This window comes from Cinclus cinclus, chromosome Z (genome assembly GCF_963662255.1).
Source record: "Cinclus cinclus chromosome Z, bCinCin1.1, whole genome shotgun sequence".
Lineage (NCBI taxonomy): Eukaryota > Metazoa > Chordata > Aves > Passeriformes > Cinclidae > Cinclus > Cinclus cinclus.
The window spans coordinates 54081876-54101321 of NC_085084.1; the positions used below are offsets into that span (position 1 = coordinate 54081876).

The window sequence follows — 19446 nt, forward strand, 5'->3', positions numbered from 1 at the left end:
GTATTGAGGGCCACGTTCCATCTCCCCACCTGGCAGTCTGACCATGTATTTTTTGCAAGGCTGTGACAAACACTTCAGGAACAGCTGCATTTAGGTTGTGAACTCCAGTGTAAATGACAAGACTCAGTATCCCTGTGACCATGCCTGGTGCACACACCCTGCATAGGAGGTGGTTGGTGTTATGCTCAGCCATCATTTCATTGTCTTGCATCTGTTGCTTTGCTGTGTCTCTGCTTCTGTTAGTGCTACCTGTGTGTATTTTATTACTGCCCCTTTGTGTAGGTCCAAATTGTCCTTTTTCAATAATTTCTGTTTTTTTGGATTAACTTCAGCACCATGGCTTTCCATTTTCAAGAAAAAATGGAACTTACAAAATGCAAGCAAATAATGGCCTTAGTCTGCAAATCCACACTGATGGCTCCTTTCCTATCTGAATTGTTGGTGCTTCAGGGTGCAACAGTGAACTAATCTACTCTGCCAAATGGAAAAAAAAAACTATTGCCAGGTCACATCTTCAGATAATAAGTGTGGAGTCATAGAGTGGCTTGAGTTTGAAGGGACCTTAAAGATCATCTGTTTGAAGTCTTCCTTAATGGTCTGGATTGCCAACTGCCTGATCAGGTTGCTCAGGTCCCACTCAGTTGGCCTTGACCACTTACAAGGATGGAGCATCCACAGCTTCTCTGGGCAGCTGGTTCCAGTGCCTAACTATCCTCTGAATAAAGAGGTTTTTTTTTCCTGACGTCTAATCTAAAATTTTCTTCTTTCAGTTTGAAACCGTTGCCCCTTGTCATATCCCTATCACCTCATGTAGAAGTTAGTGTTCTTTTTTTTGTAAGCCCCCTTTAAGTTCTGGAAGGCTGCAATGAGGTCTCCCCAGAGTTTGCTTTTCTCCAGGCTAAACAACCACAACTCTCTCAGCCTGTCTTCACAGGAGAGATGCTCCAGCCTTCTGATTATATTCATGGTCATCCTGTGGAGCTTCTCTGACACATCAACATCTTTCTTGCGCTGAGAACTCCATAAATGAACACTGTACTTGAAGTGGGGTCTCATGTGGGCAGAATAGAGGGGGAGAATTCTCTTCCTTGACTTTCTGGTCACACCTCTTTGGATGCAGCCCAGGAAGTCATTTGCCTCCTGGGCTGTAAGCCTAGAGTGTTTGCTCATGCCCAGATTTTCATTCACAAGAATCCCAAAGTCCTTCTTTACAGGGTTGTTCTCAATGACTTCTGTTTCTAGTCCATACTATTGTCTTGGATTGCCCCAACCCAGGTGCAGGACCTTGTAATTGGACTTGCTGAATCTCACGAGATTACCACAGGCCCACTTAACAAGCATTTCCAGGTCTCTTCACATGGTATCCCATCTTTATGTTGTATCAACCATACCATTTATCTTTTTGTCATCTGCAAATCTCCTGAAGGTTTATTTGAACTCTTCATCTGCTTCATTGATAAAGATATTAAAGAGCCCTGGTCCCATGAAAGAACCCTGACTTGTCACTAGCCTCCAGGACACACAGCCTTTGGTCACAACTCTACAGCTGCCTCCATCCAGCTAGTTCCTTATCCTGCAAATAGTCCACCCTTCAAATTTGTCTCTCTCTCTTATTTGAAGATAAGGACATTGTCAAAGTGGAACTTTGTCAAAGGCCTTACAGAGGCTTGTGTAGATGTCATTGTTTGTGCTGGCTGTCTCAGATCACCTCTTTGTCTTCTATGTACCTTAACATCGCTTCCATGAGGATGTGCTTCATGATGTTCTCAGGTACAGAGATAAGGCTCTACGGTCTGTGGTTTCCTAGGTCTTCTTTTCTTGACTTTCAAGAAGTGAGAGTGATGTTTTCTTTTTTCCAGTCACTGGAGAATTTACCTGACCTCTTTGACTTCTTAAGTAGGATGGAAAGTGCCTTGGCAACTACATAAGCCAGTTCCCTCAGGAACCTGGATTCCAGATCATCAAACCCTATTGTCTTGTGCCTATTCAATTTCATCAAGTAACCACTTGATGGTTGCCTTTTGTTGGGAGACATTTTGCTTCTCCCAGTCCCCATCTAGAGTTTCCATAACTTGAGAGATATAAGAAGCGAGACTGTCATTAAGACTGAGGCAAAGAACTTTTGGAGTTCCTCACCCTTCTCTATATCCATTGCCAGCAGCTGTCCATTCATATTTGTCAGGGAGGTACACTCTCTTTGGCCTTTCTTTTCTGACCCCTTATACTTACAGAACCCCTTCTGATAACTTTTTACATTCCTGACTAAAGCACCTTTCTTCTGTTTCTTAACCCATCTTTAACCATTCCTTAACCCATCTCTACACACATCCAAACCATATTCATGTACTCTTCCCAGATTATCTGTCTCTAGTTCCACAGGCTATGCATTTCTTTCTTACTCGTCAGTTTGAGGAGCAGATCCTTGTTTAGCCATGCTGGTTTCCAGCTTGCCTAACTTGATTTCTCTACACATGGGGATGGAGTATTCTCAAAAAGCTACCAGCACTGGTGAGTTCCTCTGTCCCTAAGGACAGTTTCTGTAAGATTCACTAATTTGTTTAACAGCTGGAAGCCCATTATTCTAAAGATGAGTGTTAGTTCTGACTCTGATCTTTTTCAAGCCCATGTTCCTTGAGATCAGTGATTTAACCAGGGCATGGTCACTACAGCTGAGGCTGCCTCTAGTCTCAGTCTTTCTAACGAGCTCATCTGCCCTGGTGAGCACTGGATCCATAACACTGCTTCTCTGGTTGTCCAATACTGGGACCAGGAAGTTCTCCTCAGTGCACTTCAGGAGTCTTCTGGATTGTTTGCAGTCAGCTGTACCACTTTCCCAGCACACATACAGGTGGTTAAAATCCCCCATCAGGATGAGAGCCTGTGAGCACAATTATTTCTGTATCTGAAGCAAGAAGTCTTGTTAACAGGCTCGCCGTGATCAGGCAGCCTGTGGTGGACCCCAGCCACAAGATGTCCCTCACTGCTGCTGTCCTTCATTTTTACCCACAGGCTCTTGAGTTGTTTGTGGCCGTTTCTCAGAAGCAGCTCTTCACAATCTATCAATTCCTTAACACAGAGCATAGTACATCTGCCCCTCCTTCCTTGATTTAAGTGTTCCCATTGTGTGATTCATCCCACCCAGATTCTGTGAGATCGACTAGATTATAGGCTTTGAATTACACCATTCTGGTGCAATCGAGGAGCTGGTTTGTTGCTTGTTACCCATGCTGCTTCCTCCTGCTTGTTACCCATGCTGCTGGTATTGGTGTAGAGGCACTTGAGTTGAATTATCAACCTATTCACCTTTTGAGAAGAAACCTCCTTAGTTCATATGAGTTAATTTGCAGTTGTCTCCTTGCTGCTTCCTAAAGTGTTGGTGTTTTCTGGCTCCTCTCTGACACACAGAAGTACAAGGAGTCCCTCTTCCTCATCAAATGTAGTTTAAAACTCTGCTAAATGTGCCAGTGTTAAGACTTCTGTGCATAAAGTGCTTGGCTCAGGGATCTGAAATGCCTGAGTTTCAATAAATAATAGCAATCTTGTTGCAGGATATAAGCAATTCATTTATTTGTTATGGTTAGAATTTCCCATGACCCTGCTTAATCAGTTCATCAGTCATGAAGTGATCAATGGCAAGTAAAAATAGATGATGTGCCAAGTCAACCCAGTATAACTCAGAGAGTGACATTTTTAGCACTGTGGCAGTGTTAATCTGAAGTCAAACTATAGAGAATATTTTTACTGGAAGAAAAGGGTGAAAGTAGGACATAACTTATTTTTATACAGTTACTGTTTAGTTGGTGATATGAATTTTTTAAGACAAAAATTCGTTTAAGTGTAAGAAATTAAAATATTTTGATAAATAATTGCTACCTTTCCTTGTCTAGATAAATGGCCAAATCCTTTATGGAAGGACTCATCAGAATGCTTCTTCAATAATTAAATGTGCACCATCTAAAGTTAAAGTAATCTTTATTAGGTAAGTTCTAGTTAAAGGTTTGGCTGAAAAGGTTTAATTTTTAATGTGTTCAAGTTTCACACAGTGTTTGTTATTTTTAATTTTGGTAACATAAATGTGCTTTTGAACACATTGTTTAACTGAATATTTTTCAGAAACAAAGATGCAGTAAATCAGATGGCTGTTTGCCCTGCAAAATCAGTAGAGGCTTCACAGTGTACTTCAGGGACACTTCAACATCAAGAGGTAAAGTAAATGCTTGTTTTTCTTATTTGACCAAAATACTAACATTGACAACAGGATAGAGGATGAACCTGTCTGCTTAGGTAATACAGTAAAAGAGAAAGAAACCCATAGAAAACAAGTGAGATTTTAGTAAGTTGCTAAATTTAGTACAGTTGTGATGAATTTTGTTTCATTTTATATTCTTCTGTACTATAAAGTAAATGTAATACTCCCATCATAGGGTTTTAGAAGTTTAAGTGAAACCAGAAAATGAGCACTTACTTTAAATATTTGCCCACTACTTTGTTTTGGTGCAAAATGTTGGATATAGTCTCTCACAGCTGCATATTCTTTTTATCTTAGATTGATATCAGTGTTGCAAACCCATGTGCATTTTCTGAATTGAGTTCATGTAAAAACATTCAGTATGTGGAACTTCCTAAGGTATGTACTGAATTTACATCAGTCACATTTTTATTCTGTAGCCCTTCAATTTTGTAATGCTGTCCCTCTTACAGCAAGCAGTCTCTTAGTTACTACAAGTCAAAAAGAGATTTCTAGAGATCTACTCTTCCTCTTTGGGGATGGACCCCAAAGTTTTCTCACAGAAGGACTGATTTTGATTTGTCAATTGCTTTGTGTCTCTGGAAGAATTATTTTCTTGGTCTATTTGCAGAACTTTTTATAACCATCTACTGATGGTTTCTCAAGTAAAATCAATGCCCAAATTGTTCAAAGTAAAAACTGAATCACAATTTACCATGTAATTTTCAAAGTAGTGGGTTTGAGTTCCGGAGTGTTTCAGATTTATCTTGCTAGTCAGATTTATCTCGCTGTTTGTAGGTTAGCAGAATCTGTTCCAGAAATATTTTAAAACAAAAATACTGGTGCATTGTGAAACCCCAGACTTGATATGTCAGCAGGCTTCACTAGTCTTTAGTAATTAGTAATTATATTTTAACATTTTGATGTCCCAGTACTTAACCATTTGCATTTTTCTGTTTGCCCCAGGATCATGGAGGTTTTGGAATTGCCATTAGTGAAGAAGACACAACTAATGGAGTAGTTATTAAAAGCTTAACAGATCATGGTGCGGCTGCAAAGGTGAGAATGTTCAAAATCTGATTAGGAAATGAAGAATGTTTTTTGGAGTAGCATTCATAGTTGATATTTTTTTATTTTATGTTTTTCCAGGATGGACGTATTAAAGTTGGAGACGTGATTCTGGCAGTGGATGACGAAATTGTTGTGGGATATCCTGTAGAAAAGGTGCATCTCAACTATCAGGAATGTTGCAGAAAGCACACTGCTAATGAAGGAGGTGCTTGTGCCATAAACTAGTGAGGTTCTCATGACTATACTTAATTTTCAGAGCTGGCTAAAAAAAACAAAGTTCTGTAGGCACTGTCTGGATAAGGAAACTACTGCAAATTAACCTAAAGCCTAAATTTACAGCTCAGATGTTAATTTGCATTAGTGCACTGCATGAATCCTCCTATCTCTACTTCGAATGTAATTTTAGTTTCCCAATGGTTCAGACCTGATGACTGAGAGACACTTAGTAGTGTGATAAAAGCCATGAACTATTGGTCAATAATGACTCTGCATAGCTAGTCCACTTTAAAATTGTTAGAACCAGTAAAACTAACGTGTAAATTTACGCGAGTGAGTTGAATCAGTGGTCAATCAAATCAAGTCATAAACTGTGCTTGTCCATGGGAACTGTCTGTAGTAACAGCCTCATTATATTCCAAGCATAGTATTACAAACCTTTGGAGAAAAATATCTCCATTCCTAAATAACAAGATTTATTTCTAGCTTCTATCTCTGCAAACTCAGTCTGGGTTCTGTAGTAAATCAAGGCCTTTTTTCTAGCACTTGCCTTGCTACCAAGAAAAGTGATTCTTTAGTCATGAGTAGATTGCTTTCTGTTTGTTAAAGGGCAGTTAGAAGAGCATCTATCTTACTCTTTGATGTACTGCTTTCTCTAAGGCAGTAGATAAGAGATAGTGAAGTTGCCTTTAAGGAGGTAGGGATACATAAGCATTGCAAAAACAGATTGAGTAAGTAATTTGTGAAAATATCTCTAATTGAATGTAAAGTCTCAAGAGGATTTGGTGTCTTTTCTGTAAAATGGCACTTGATTTTGAAGGGTTTTCAGTATCTCTTTGAACTAGATTTTACATTGCACCCTGGTGTCCTTCTCTCCCTTCCATAGTTCAGGTAGTATTTTCAGGTTTTTCTTCCACGATGACAGTTGCACGTTTCATTAGCTCACTAGGTATTTTGGCATTGACTTCTGTGAGATCAGAATTGGGCTCCACCCAGCATTAAAAGGCAATGTTTCTGTTTCTCTAATAATTGCTATGCAGCGTAGTATTTTGTCTACAGAAGCCATTGAAAGACTGCAGTATTCTTGTCTGGTATAGTTAGGCAGAGTTTTATGGGAAAAGGCTTCATAGAAAAAGCATCAATATTTGTGTTTGTTCCTTATGAGAAAACCTGCAGGGCTATGACTGGTAGCTCCAGTATGCAGAACTGTTATTTTGCTTTGTATTTGTTTTGCAGCTGAACAATCCGGTTACAGTTTTCATAGGCTTTTCTCTTTATCATTCAGTTTATTAGTCTCCTGAAGACATCCAGATCTGTGGTGAGGCTTACAATCATCCCAGGAGAGACAGATAACCTGACTATAGCACCAGCCCCTCCCAGCACTGTCCCTGCAGAGAAGAGGAACATGCAACCAGCAGCAGCTGCCCCCACTTCCAGCTCACCAGAACCAGAAGCAGTCAAAAGTAATATTTTCCTTGTATGTCTGTATTCACTGAGGTTGTAAGATAAAAACAAAGACCAGCTTGTAAATTTTCCCTTTTCGTATGCACTGGGCTGTCTTCTGCATTTTCTAATATTTCCAGATTATATATTGCATATTAATGTAAGTAAAGCATTGTGCCCCCATACTGAAGACCTATGTCTTGCCTTCCTGTTGTAGAGGCAGGAGGATGAAAGGATTTTCTCCTCCATCTCAGACATTCAGCAGATGCCTCTGTCATGGTTGACTAGAGCTAAGTGAAAGGCGTTCTTTTAAATGAGGGAGAAGAGTCATGTAATTTTTTTCTGGAAGAAGAGGGTGGTTGAGACTGTGTTGCCATTTACAAGTAGCCACATTTGGCTCTTCTTCCAAGTGGAGAGTTAAGATGTGTCTCATGGATGATAGTTATTGGTTAAGCAATGCACTTCTAAGTTACTAGTAACTCAAGTAATGTACGAATCATATAGATGTTTAAATTCTATCCTAAACAGAATATGTTATCTACAATATCTGCTTTGGCTGTTCAGACTATAACCCAGGTACTTGATGGCATAAAGACTACAGAAGGCATGGCAAATAAAACTACAGGATAGTACTTCTCTGCGGAGTAGGGAGAATTGACAGCATCATTCTCTGTGGATCAGCTGTTCAGCAGTTGCTATACAGCTGGCAGTGAACTCTGTAAAATGCTGTTTTAAAGTCACTTTCCTACTGAACTCTGTTACTATAACCAGAATGTTTCATTGTTGTTTTAGACACAAGCAGGTCTTCAACTCCAGCCATGTTAACCTCTGACCCAGCTACTTGTCCCATCATTCCTGGATGTGAAACAACCATTGATATCTCCAAAGGGCGGACTGGTCTTGGTCTGAGCATTGTTGGAGGAGCAGACACTTTGCTGGTTGGTTGGAAAAATATATGTGTCACTCAAGTGGCATAATATTGAAGAAATTAAAAGTCTGATCAAAGAGATTTTTTGTCATTTATTTCTATAACATTTATCAAAAGATGCAAAAGAAACAAAAATAAGGAAAAAGTCCTTTGTAAAATTAAAAGTATCAATTAGCTTCTTAAATGTTTTGGTAATTTGTTCATCATGCATCTGGCTTCCATTCCATGTGACTTGTCATTGATGAATTATAGTAGCATTACTTTTGGTTCAAGACACAAGATTACTTTTGGTTCTTTCAACATGCAGTTTTGTTGTTTGTTTTTATTGACAGGGAGCAATCATTATCCATGAAGTATATGAAGAAGGAGCAGCATCTAAAGATGGACGACTATGGGCTGGTGATCAGATATTAGAGGTGTGCTGATTTCTTTGGCTGCTTTTGTTTTCATTGCTGGCTAAGCCTGTTGTATTTGTCTGCTGGAAGGTGCTGCACAATTTACCATTGTACTTTACATTGTGAATTACACTGCACTGCTTTCATTGCAGGTGAATGGAATTGACCTTAGGAATGCCACACATGATGAAGCTATTAATGTCCTCCGACAGACACCCCAAAAAGTTCGTCTAACTGTGTACAGAGATGAAGCCCAGTACAAGGAGGAAGACATGTATGATGTGCTGAATATAGAGCTCCAGAAGAAGCCTGGTAAAGGCCTTGGGCTGAGTATTGTTGGGAAAAGGTATGTAATGTACCTGAGATTCAGTGTCTGGAACTTGCTTATCATATTTCAATTGTGTTCTGGTGCTCAGATCCTGTGGGCTTGGAAGCCATACATCTTATTTTTGTGCTTAAGCTAACCAGCCTTCCCTAGAGAACTTAGCCAGTGTTACTCAGCAGAAAAATGAGACAATGTTTATTGTATTCCAAATAGAAAGCCATAAACCAGTCTTTCCCTTTTCCCTCTGTGGAATTTTCCCCATTATCATGCTATGATACCTGTTGACGGGGCCCTGGTGGCAAGGGGAAGGGGATGGGAGGGAAGAAGCAAACCCCGCGAGATTCAAACAGCCAGAAGAGGAAGCAGAAGGCTGGGCCTCGGCCCATTTCCCCCGTGGAGTTCGGACGAGAAGGACGATCGTCACCTCAGCCCCATCCCAGCACCAGGAACCATCCTCACTGCTGTCAGACCCTGCCCTGCTGCCTTCTCGCTGTGAACTACCACCATCCAGCACTCTGCTGAGCACCAGGACCCACACCGTGAGCGGAGAGCTCTCTCTCCATCTCTCTCTCTCCCCCTGGGACAGCTCTGCCATCACCCCCAGCCCTCCTGCAGCTCTGCGGGACCTGCCCGCCCCCAGCACCGGGAACTGCAGCTCAGGGAAAAGGTGCCTGCAGCCAAAAAACACTGGGACTGAGTTACTGTTCTGTTTGTGGGTGATTTCATAGCTGTTGTTGTTCTTGTTTGTCTTGTTAGATATACTAGTAAAGAACTGTTATTCCTACCCCCATATCTTTGCCTGAGAGCTCCCTTAATTTCAAAATCATAATAATCTGTAGGAAGGAAGAATCACATTTTTAAATTCAAAGGAAAGTTTCTGCTTTCCTTAACAAACACCTGTCTTTCAAACTAGGACAACGTGACTGTCAAACAATACTGTGATGTAAAATTCATGTGTGTATTTGCAGAAATGACACAGGTGTGTTTGTATCAGACATCGTCAAAGGAGGAATAGCAGATACAGATGGGAGATTGATGCAAGGAGACCAGATATTAACAGTGAATGGAGAAGATGTCCGAAACGCTAACCAGGAGGCTGTTGCAGCTTTGCTAAAGGTATTGGGAAAAGAGAAGATGGATTAGAGTGAAAAATTGAGATCCAGATGTTTTTAAAGCTTTAACTTTATTCAGACTAAGATCAGACTTACTGGGATGTCAGTGAGATATGTTGGGAATCCAAATTTAAGCTTCCTGAAATCTAGAGCATTCAGATTTTTATACTTGGCCTGATAAAACTGGGAGTAGTGATGGTGCAGAAAACTATATGTTTATGAACAGAGGGCTTGTAGAAGACCTTTATAGAATACCATTACCTAGAACAACTGAAAACATTGTATTTTGTCGAAGAAATGGATAGCTGGTTAACTGTCCCACATTTTCAGAAAGATATGCAGAACTGACTTCGAATGATGGAGAATTCAGCAGAGTAGTTGGGCAAAAAGTGACTATTTTCATAGCTTATTTATAAGGGCCTGTAGTGATAGGACAAGAGAGAATGGTTTTAAACCAAAAGAGTAAGTTTATATTAGTTGTTAGGCAAAAATTGTTTAATGTGAGGATGGTAAGTCACTGGAATGGGTTGCCCAGAGGTGTGGGTGCCCCATTCCTGGAAGGCCAGGTTGGATGGGACTCTGAGTAACCTGGTCTTCTAGGAGATGTTATTTTTTTATTATATATGTGTTGTGCCATCTTACATTAATTAAATACTACAATGCATTTTTCAGTGACCAAGCATTTGGTATAAGAAACTGCTTTCTCAGAGTTTACTGAAGTAATTACCTGCAGTTCTTGGAGCCAGCCTATTCTTGATAAATTTTTTGTTCTGATGTCCTTCCCCTATTTCCAAGTCAGAATGAAGCTAGAACAGGGTCTGTGTTTTGACAGTGAACTTACTAGTATACTCTTCTTTGTTTATAATACTTTTCCCTTCCTACATGATAGTTTTTGAATTTTATTTAAGAACACAGCATTTCTTCTTTGTACCTCTCCTCTGAATAAAAATACCTTTTCATGTGGGAAGTTTCTTTCATTTTGACAAGCATTTTGGAGTATGTAATTGAACATGCTTAGTTTCTACTTACCATTTGTATATTCAGTTTTTAAGTACTTCATCATTGCTCAGTAGTACTTGTAGTTAATTGTCACAGCCCTGAGAAATCAGCTTTTAAAATACCTTAGACAGATTATTTTTAATAATTGTTTTGTTGACGTAGTATAAGTGGAATAAAACATGGTAATTCACATGTAGGAGGTCACTGTTTCCTGTACAGGTATCCATTCAATATTCATTCATGAGAGTAGGATCTAGAAGTGAATTATGTCTTGAACTGCCTAAAATGTATTTTGCTAGAAAATTATTTTATAATCTTTGGAAAATTCCAGTGTATTTTAAATAGAATGAGACAAATAGAATGTGTCATCAGTCTGAGAATTCTGCCTGTTCTTGCAGTGTTTCTTTTGAAGTATCCCCTAAAGTATGTGAAAAGACTATCAGCTTTTCCCCTCATTAGACTTAATGGATCTATCAAAAGGAAGAATTTAGGAAGAAGGAGAAAGGTGTAATAAAACCAATTGGGAATTGATTTATTCACAAGTTCCATTGGAAAGTATTGCCTCCTGCATTCACACACAATTTTAAAATCTCATTTGTGGGTTTATGTATTTGTGAGGATGTGGTAATTTTAGGTACGTATTTCCTCAGTTACCCACTTTGAGTAAGAGTTGTCCACATAGTTTAATACGGCTGAATTCATACAAGCAGAGAGGAATGGTTTTGCCTGAGCTTTGACCAAGTCTTTTCCAGGACATTGAGAAATCAACATTATTTATAAAATAAAAAATTATTTAGTAATAAATCTTTTTTAGTGTCACCCCTAAGAGAATAGCAACAGGATATGAGATGTTGAAACCTTGTTTGAATGGATATGTCTGGTTGGTTTTGATATATTGGCCTATTACTGTGGATTTGTCTGACAAATGCATGAATCTCTCTTAGGATAATAAAACTTGATAAATAAAGGCAGCCTCATTTGTTATTAAATTCCTTGAAGGCAGAAGTTTATGCTGACAACAGTGAAAGAAAAAAAATCAAAATAGCAACAAATCTGAAATTTCTTCATTAGTACATTGCAGATCAATGTCTTCTCTTTACACTACTTATGTTGAAAGTCTAATTTTCTTAGCCTTGTGATAATAAGTTTTCTGTTTTTTTTAAATAATGCCTTGATTTTGAAATATTTAATTGCAGGGTGAATTTTCTCCTGAGACATGCATTTTATGTAGACATGTGAATACTCAATACTGTAGTTGAAAACTTAAAGACTAGAGAAAGGACTTTCCAATGTGCAGTCAGTCTATATCACCCAGCTTATTGCTGGGAGTCAGATGCAGAAAGTTCACATTTAGGAAATTTTCTGCCCAAAATTTCATAGTTACATTGATGTTTATCCAGAGTAACAGATAATTTCCAAAGTTTGAGAGAGATGAGTAACTTCCAGTTAAATTACTATGTTCTCAGTCATATCAAGATAAATAGTGATTTGGACTGTGAGATGTTACACTGTTTTTGGTTTCTATTGTAAAAATTGCGTGTTCATTGTGACATGTGACTTTGCAGTTCAGAAGCTGTTCCTTTTTAAGTGCAATGTAATAGAATAAGTCATTTTGTGTGATTTTCATGTCTGCACTGTAATACTGATTAGTCCAGTATAAAAAAAGTATCCTGCTCAGTATTGAGTATGATGGTGTGCTTCATGTGTGTCACTGGTCCTGCCATGAGCTTTCTCTGCAGAGTGCTCATTTCAGGATTGCTACTCATTCTTCCTTCTGTCCATGGTTTTTTTTCCCCTTCTTCCACCTTCTAGAAAGCCTCTTAAATATTGTGGGTTTTAGTCTTGTAGACAGATGTGTTACAAGTAACTGTTTCTTTAGTGTTCCTTAGGTACAGTAAGACTAGAGGTTGGAAGAATAAAAGCTGGGCCTTTTCACTCTGAGAGAAGAACATCCCAAAGCAGCCAGGTATGTAACTGGTTAGTTGCCAGAGAAATAGTGTTAAATAGTGAAAGCAAAAAAAAAAAAAAAGATTGGTTTTATGATGACAGTTGTTTTTCACATATCAGATCCAAGATGGAAAAATTTTGCAGCTTTTCAATAGCCATTTTATATATTCAGTTTAGCAAATTGTATCAGTTATAGAGAGGATCTAGCCAAAAATATAATGCAGAAATTACTTTGCTCCAGGCTTCAGCCTGGAAGCATAGAGAACTCCAATTCTCATCAATACCAGAAGTTAGAGTCAACTTTAAACCCCTTAGTTACTTTCAGATTAGTTGGCATGCATTGGAGTATTGCTTTAGTAATCTTAGGGAATTTCTTCATTCCTTGCATTTTCTTACTGTAATCTTGCCTGCCAGAAGCAGGAAACCTGTGTTCATTCCATCAAACTTCTCTTATTTTTTTTATTGTTGCTCTGATGGTAGATTGTTACAACCTCACATCAATTTCTGCATTTGAAAGCATCTTCCATAGCATAGCAATTTGCACTGTGATTCTTCCCAGTAGGAGCTACAGTTTTGAAAGCTCACAAATTACCTTAAGAACTTCATTTGGTTGTGAACTGGGGATGAAAATTGCCAAGTATTAATTGTAAACAGTATAAGTATATAGTCTATACTATGTCTATAGTATTAAGACATAAATAAAATTCAAGTGAGCATGTTAAGACAAGACTGACATTTTAGACTCGCTTCAGAATTAGTAATGCGAAGCAACATGAAACCATGCAGATTCTGGCTTAATCTAAGATGAAGTTCAGTGTTGAATGTTTTGAAGAGTGTGTCATAGTGAACTGTTCTCACTAGGAACCATGTTGTTCCTTTACTTACCTTTCAAGTATAGTGAAAATCATCTGGAAATTGTGCAGATTAAGCTGAGTGGAGAGCCTAATCTCAGTTGTAGCTGATGCAGTAGGTGAACATTTGAGAGCCCACATGAGCATGAACTGAGATCTGTCTTTTGTGTTCTGTCCTTACTATGGTACTTGTGGCTCAATTGCATTAGAAGATCTCTATAAGGAGATAGAGGTACGAATAATAGGACCTTGTTGGGCCATCAGAAGCAGCACTTCAAAACTCTGAATAGGATTGTAGAAATACAATCTCTGTTGGTGTAATGATGATTCAGAATAGAGCAATCTACAGTGGCTGAAAAGTTTGTGGACTTCTCTGACTCATTTTTAACTGGGCACAGAAAAAATAAAATACTGCAGAAAATAAACTGAATATAGCAAGTTATAGTTTTACGTTTAGTAGCTGGGTCAATGAAGCTCCTCTCTAATCCCAGTCTTACATTGTGTGTAGGTCAGTGAGGGAAGTGGCAGTCTCTCATCGTTCTGTTTCCCAGTTTCTGGGTCTGGTGCACCTGAGGTCTTTGAAAGTGGCTTAAAGAAGAATACCAGTAAGTTGGAGAGTTTTTTGGTGCTTTCAGTGTTTTATACATGTGAACTGAGATCCTTCTGTTAAACTGTTACAACTATGTCATGTAGGCCTCAAAGTGATTCTTTAGTAAAATGCCACAGAAGCAGTTACCGCCCAGTGCATCATATATATCTTGTAGTAGCTTTTTATGAAAGAAACTAGCAACTTCTTCTTATGCAGCTAGGATATTGACAATCTAAGTTGAACCATAATTTTGTATTTAATCTAATTACATCGTATGACAAGCTGTCTCATTCATAGAAATCCAGATGCATTTAGAACAAAGTTATTTCTGATCAATGTATTGCTAGAAAATAATGTGGGTTTTTTCTATTCTATTTGAGCATGCATAGCAGTCTTATTCTAAAAGTTACTTAAATGGAGAAAATGGTTGAATCTTTCACCTATTCTAGAAGTATTTATTACAATAAACAGAAATGGAACTATTTCAGATTATTGTAATGTTGACCACTGTCAAAATCAAATTGAAGTGGATATAATAAACAAGCAGAAAGTTAGAATAATCATAGTGATTTGGATAACTTTATTGAAAAAGTTTTCTAGGAATGCTAGTTTAACTTTTTTTTTAATTTATTTTAATTCATTTGACAGCAGCTTCTGAAATACAGGGACTGAGAACAGTTGAAATAAAAAAGGTAAGTTATAACATGCAGTGGCATATGTTAGGAATAGGTTTTGTAGATGTTGTCAATAGGTGTCTTTACAGAATGAAGGAAGTCTAAGCCTATTCATTGTTTTAGGAAAGGAAGAGGAAATTAATTTGTCTGTCTTTTCAGTTCAGGACTGTATGATCTCCACTGCCTATATTTTTATGTAAAGTAGTGTGACTTATGCAATTACATTTTGTAAGCTGTGTTGAAAGAAAAAGAAGGAAGAGATACTGGGACCTAATTTTATTGTTATCAGATTGAGTTGAATGCAGACCCTGTTTTGATAAAGTTGTGGGAATTGTACCAAAGTTGGAAGGCTGATTTTTGGTGTTTGATATTTTTCTTCACACATATATTTAATGAGTAGACTCTTGCATGACAGCTGACAGGTTTTCAAGTGTGAAATTCAGTCACCTTCATTATGCATGTGAGCTGAATCACAAACTGCATCTTATTTTCCAAAATATTTATATTTATTTGTCTTTGCTTAGCATCTAGCTCACTTGGTTACATGGATTGTATTCATCCATTCTCTTTTTACAGTAGAATCTGCAAATACCAGTTTGCAATGGCAGTTTTTATGGTGAGGTATTTCTGTGCAGTGTAGTGGTAAACAGCTGGTTTTGCTCTTCAACGTTTGGACACTAGGGGGAGCATGAAGATTAATTCTAGTCTTCAGGAGATTCATTGTAGAATATTCATATAGCTTGTACTAAGGGCACCAATCCCATCTCATGGTTTTTCGTTGCTCAGATCTCTGTGCTGACGTTAAGAGTCAGGTTCTGAATTCTGTAATTATTTAGTTGGGTTGAGATAAAGCACTCAAATAAATGAGCAAATTTTCACCTACCGCTGAGAAGAAGAAACATCCATTCTGGTCTCTCTGCTTGTTTGAAGTGATGCAAAGCATATGAGCTTAAAAACTGGCTTGACACAGGAATTCTAATTTTCATACAATAGGAGGTTTAGCGATCTTTTGAGGTTAGCCTACAATTCTGTATTTTTCTTTCCAGAAAAATCTAATCTTTTTTTTTAAATTGCTATAACAGAGCCCTGCAGATTCACTCGGAGTGAGCATTGCTGGAGGTGTAGGAAGTCCTCTTGGAGATGTTCCTATATTTATTGCCATGATGCACCCAAATGGAGTTGCAGCTCAGACTCAGAAATTAAGAGTAAGTTAATTGTTAAGAGAGCTGTAAAGATTGCATGGGTAATGTACTGTAATTACTCTAGAAAGGTAGTAAACCAGCAGTTCAGTGGTACAGTCATAAGTGCTTCTGGCTGTGGAAAGAATTCTTGCTGTTTGGATTAATTAAAAAGGAACTCTGATTGCTAGCATGGGAAAGTATAGTTGCTGGCATGTGCTAACTTAAGAAAGGAGGTCCTAAAACAGTCTTGGATCTTAGAGTTCATCAGCTTGTGAAAATTAAAAGCATTGAAAGTGTTTCAGAAGGATGCATTCTGTAAACGAATGCCACTGCTGAGAGTAGTGGTCATTCCTGCAGTGTAGGTCTGCAATCTATTTTATCTCTCATGTTTCCTATGCTTAGGATAAAGACAGTACATTTTAGGCTCTCAGTTGGTGTGGGAGATTTTATCTGAAACTGTACTTAAATGCACGCTGTATCCAATCTGCCTCAAAGGTGGTTGAATTTAACTCAGGTTTCTTGGAAAATGTTGCTTCAAGATAAAGCCGAACAGAATCTCTGATAATTTGCTATCTCTGTCTGTCTGTCTTTCAGGTGACATGCAAAATGCCTCTGATTTTTTTAATGTGTGTTTCTAGAGTTTTAGGATCAGTTCTGTAAAGCATAAGTACTTTTTACACTAGTTACACTAGTACCAGAGTAATTTGCTAATTCTGACGTTGATTTAGCTGCCTTCATACCTGGGTCATTTTGTAGCTCTGCTATTGTTGAAAGTGACAAATAGATTCATGTAACTGAGTTCAATTTTGTGCATTTTCTTCGGTAGGTTGGGGACAGGATTGTTAGCATCTGTGGAACATCTACTGAAGGCATGACTCATTCCCAAGCTGTTAATATCTTAAAAAATGCTTCAGGCACTATTGAGTTGCAGGTAAAAAATCCTCAGTGACATTTTGAATATTCTCTGAATACTGCTTAACCAGCTGCTATATTGAACTATTTTAGTGTCAGCATTCTTATATTACTGATTTCCAATCTCTGTTCCTAGGTTGTAGCTGGAGGAGAAGTGAGTGTCATAACTGGTCAGCAGCAGGATCCGCCTACATCCAGTCTTTCATTTGCAGGACTAACTTCAGCTGGCATTTTTCACGATGATTTAGGGTCAGTAACTATAGAATGTACAGCCTGTAGCTTCTTTAGACAATATTCCACCTATTAACCTTCCAAGTTGTAGCAAATAATGGATGACATTTTTGGCTTAGATGATTAACATATTTGGTATACATGGCATCTGTGGGCCATAGGTCCTCTTCTGCGTTTTTCATGATGAAATTTGCTGTGCTGTGATTTTTTTTCTTTTACTCTCTACTGTAGAGTTGTGATGTGATCTGATTTCTTCTACAGACTCTATTGCTTCACTGAGATTGGGTAGCTGGAATTAATTGATACACCCAGAAATTCTCTTTTCACTGTTGTATCTGTGTTTCCATAGTGTGGTCTCTAGTGCGGGGCTATCAGGAGTGTCAGATGTTTCTGGTATACAAGGTATACTACTTCTGATAATCTGCAGGGTAAATTATGTGTACAAGTTTTGCAGCATACTCTATCATAAATCTGCTGCACTTTTCTTTTCAGAATGGGGAAAGAGAAGAAAGATTCTTTAGCCACACATACCTACTTTGAAAAGTAGAATTCCAGAATTTCTTTCTATTAAAGTATATATGGGGAAGTATGGAAATACACATGCATACAAATATACAGTCATCTATTAGGAGAGAAGCAATTAAACCTTAATAGCATAAATTATTTGAGCTAATTTTAGACATTACAGGGTTTTTAAAGTGGATGTTATGGAATCTGGAGATACTGGCAATGCCTTGCTACTTCACTAGTAAGCACTGTTGGTGGCACATAGCAGCCATAACTGTGCAAACTTCAGACAAAATACTCCTTTCCCTTTTCTTAGACCTCCTCAGTACAAGACCATTACTCTGGACAGAGGACCAGATGGCCTTGGCTTTAGTATTGTGGGTGGTTATGGCAGTCCCCATGGAGACTTACCCATATATGTGAAGACAGTGTTTGCAAAGGTAGGTGGAAATTTGTTCAATCAGTCCATTTATTAGTTCGCAAAAGTTGCTGTTCTAAATCATGGCCTGAGTTTGCAGTCAAAAGAATGATACAGTTTCTTACAGCTTTTCCTTGTTAGCGCAAAGGCTGATCAAAATGTGTTTATAGTATTTGAAGGCTGTAATCTTCAAAAGATTGGGAATTTCCAAATCAACATGATTCAGCCTATTAGCAGAGCCTGTCAACCTCTCGACACTGAAACTGTGTAAACACTTAGAAGGAAAGCTCCCCTGCCTTATATTTAGAGTGTATTTACTTCAGGTAGTAGAGGGAAATGTTTTATTGAACTTAGACGGGACCTTCAGAGAAGTTCAGATGCTGATGTGGATTTGATAATTTGAATGGCTCTAGGAAACAGTAGAGTCAGAGAAAACTGGAATCATGAATGCTAAATTTTTATGATAAATCAAAGTATAAAACTGTCTTTCACATCAATTTGTGAAAAGTTCTCCAGGTCTTGAAAATGCTACTTCTATAATTCTAGGTTTCAAATCTTACACTAGCTGAAATACAGGGTTAAGGGAACCAAAGAACTGCGTAGATCCAATTTCTAAATGTGGAACTTGGACAAGGCAGGGTGTACTGCAGAATTAGCAGTCTTCACAACAATTGACTCTGTTTATACCTGAAAATCAAAAATATTGCAAGGGTTACTTTTCAGGACTGTGTGTCAGGAAGAAAAAGAAATGTGTGAGTCCACACTTACTTGTTTTATCGTTCCAGGGTGCAGCAGCAGAAGATGGACGCCTCAAGAGGGGGGATCAAATCATTGCTGTGAATGGGCAGAGTTTAGAAGGGGTGACTCATGAGGAAGCAGTTGCTATTCTGAAAAGGACAAAAGGAACAGTCACTTTGACTGTATTGTCATGAACTGGTTGTCTGATGGGTTAGGGTCAATAATACAATATTGTTTACTTCTCACATAGTAAGGAGAATGGAAATGTTTAGTCTTCTTGCTCTTTCAGCTTCACAGGACTGTGTTACAATACTGAAAAATAGTAACAATAGTAACATTTAACCATATTTTTGTATACATTAAAAGTACTTCTCTTTCTTACAAACCACTGGGATGAAGTTGTGTTAACTGTGGAAACAGATGGGTATTAGTAAGTCATTACAAAAAAAAAAAAAAAGAAAGTGTTCATGAATAACCACATAAGAAAATGGAAATATTTTGGTAAGAGATTTTGGATACGTGAATAATGTTGGAAAAATTATAAATTCACCAAGTCAGCAAGGGGGTTGCATGGGTAGCAGTAGTCAGAAAACAGGAATAAGGTTATTGAAGAAAGAAAATATTACTCAAACAGAGCTTTGGGAGATAAGGGTCTGGATGCAGATGGTTAACAGACTAGAT

The 19446-nt window shown here is 38.1% G+C and overlaps 1 protein-coding gene across 1 annotated transcript in view; it reads left to right on the plus strand.

The window, feature by feature from the left end:
- Window positions 1-18959, plus strand: part of MPDZ (multiple PDZ domain crumbs cell polarity complex component) — an 82557-nt gene extending 63598 nt beyond the window's left edge. The window contains exons 28-45 of the mRNA XM_062513946.1: window positions 3888-3979; window positions 4114-4204; window positions 4547-4627; window positions 5195-5287; window positions 5378-5452; window positions 6801-6978; window positions 7751-7896; window positions 8219-8302; window positions 8434-8627; window positions 9575-9722; window positions 12597-12683; window positions 14024-14120; window positions 14753-14796; window positions 15861-15983; window positions 16786-16890; window positions 17008-17120; window positions 17926-18049; window positions 18813-18959. Of these exons, the coding sequence (XP_062369930.1) occupies window positions 3888-3979; window positions 4114-4204; window positions 4547-4627; window positions 5195-5287; window positions 5378-5452; window positions 6801-6978; window positions 7751-7896; window positions 8219-8302; window positions 8434-8627; window positions 9575-9722; window positions 12597-12683; window positions 14024-14120; window positions 14753-14796; window positions 15861-15983; window positions 16786-16890; window positions 17008-17120; window positions 17926-18049; window positions 18813-18959 (2022 nt within the window). The remainder of the gene's footprint in view (window positions 1-3887; window positions 3980-4113; window positions 4205-4546; window positions 4628-5194; window positions 5288-5377; window positions 5453-6800; window positions 6979-7750; window positions 7897-8218; window positions 8303-8433; window positions 8628-9574; window positions 9723-12596; window positions 12684-14023; window positions 14121-14752; window positions 14797-15860; window positions 15984-16785; window positions 16891-17007; window positions 17121-17925; window positions 18050-18812) is intronic.
- Window positions 18960-19446: the final 487 nt, after the last annotated feature.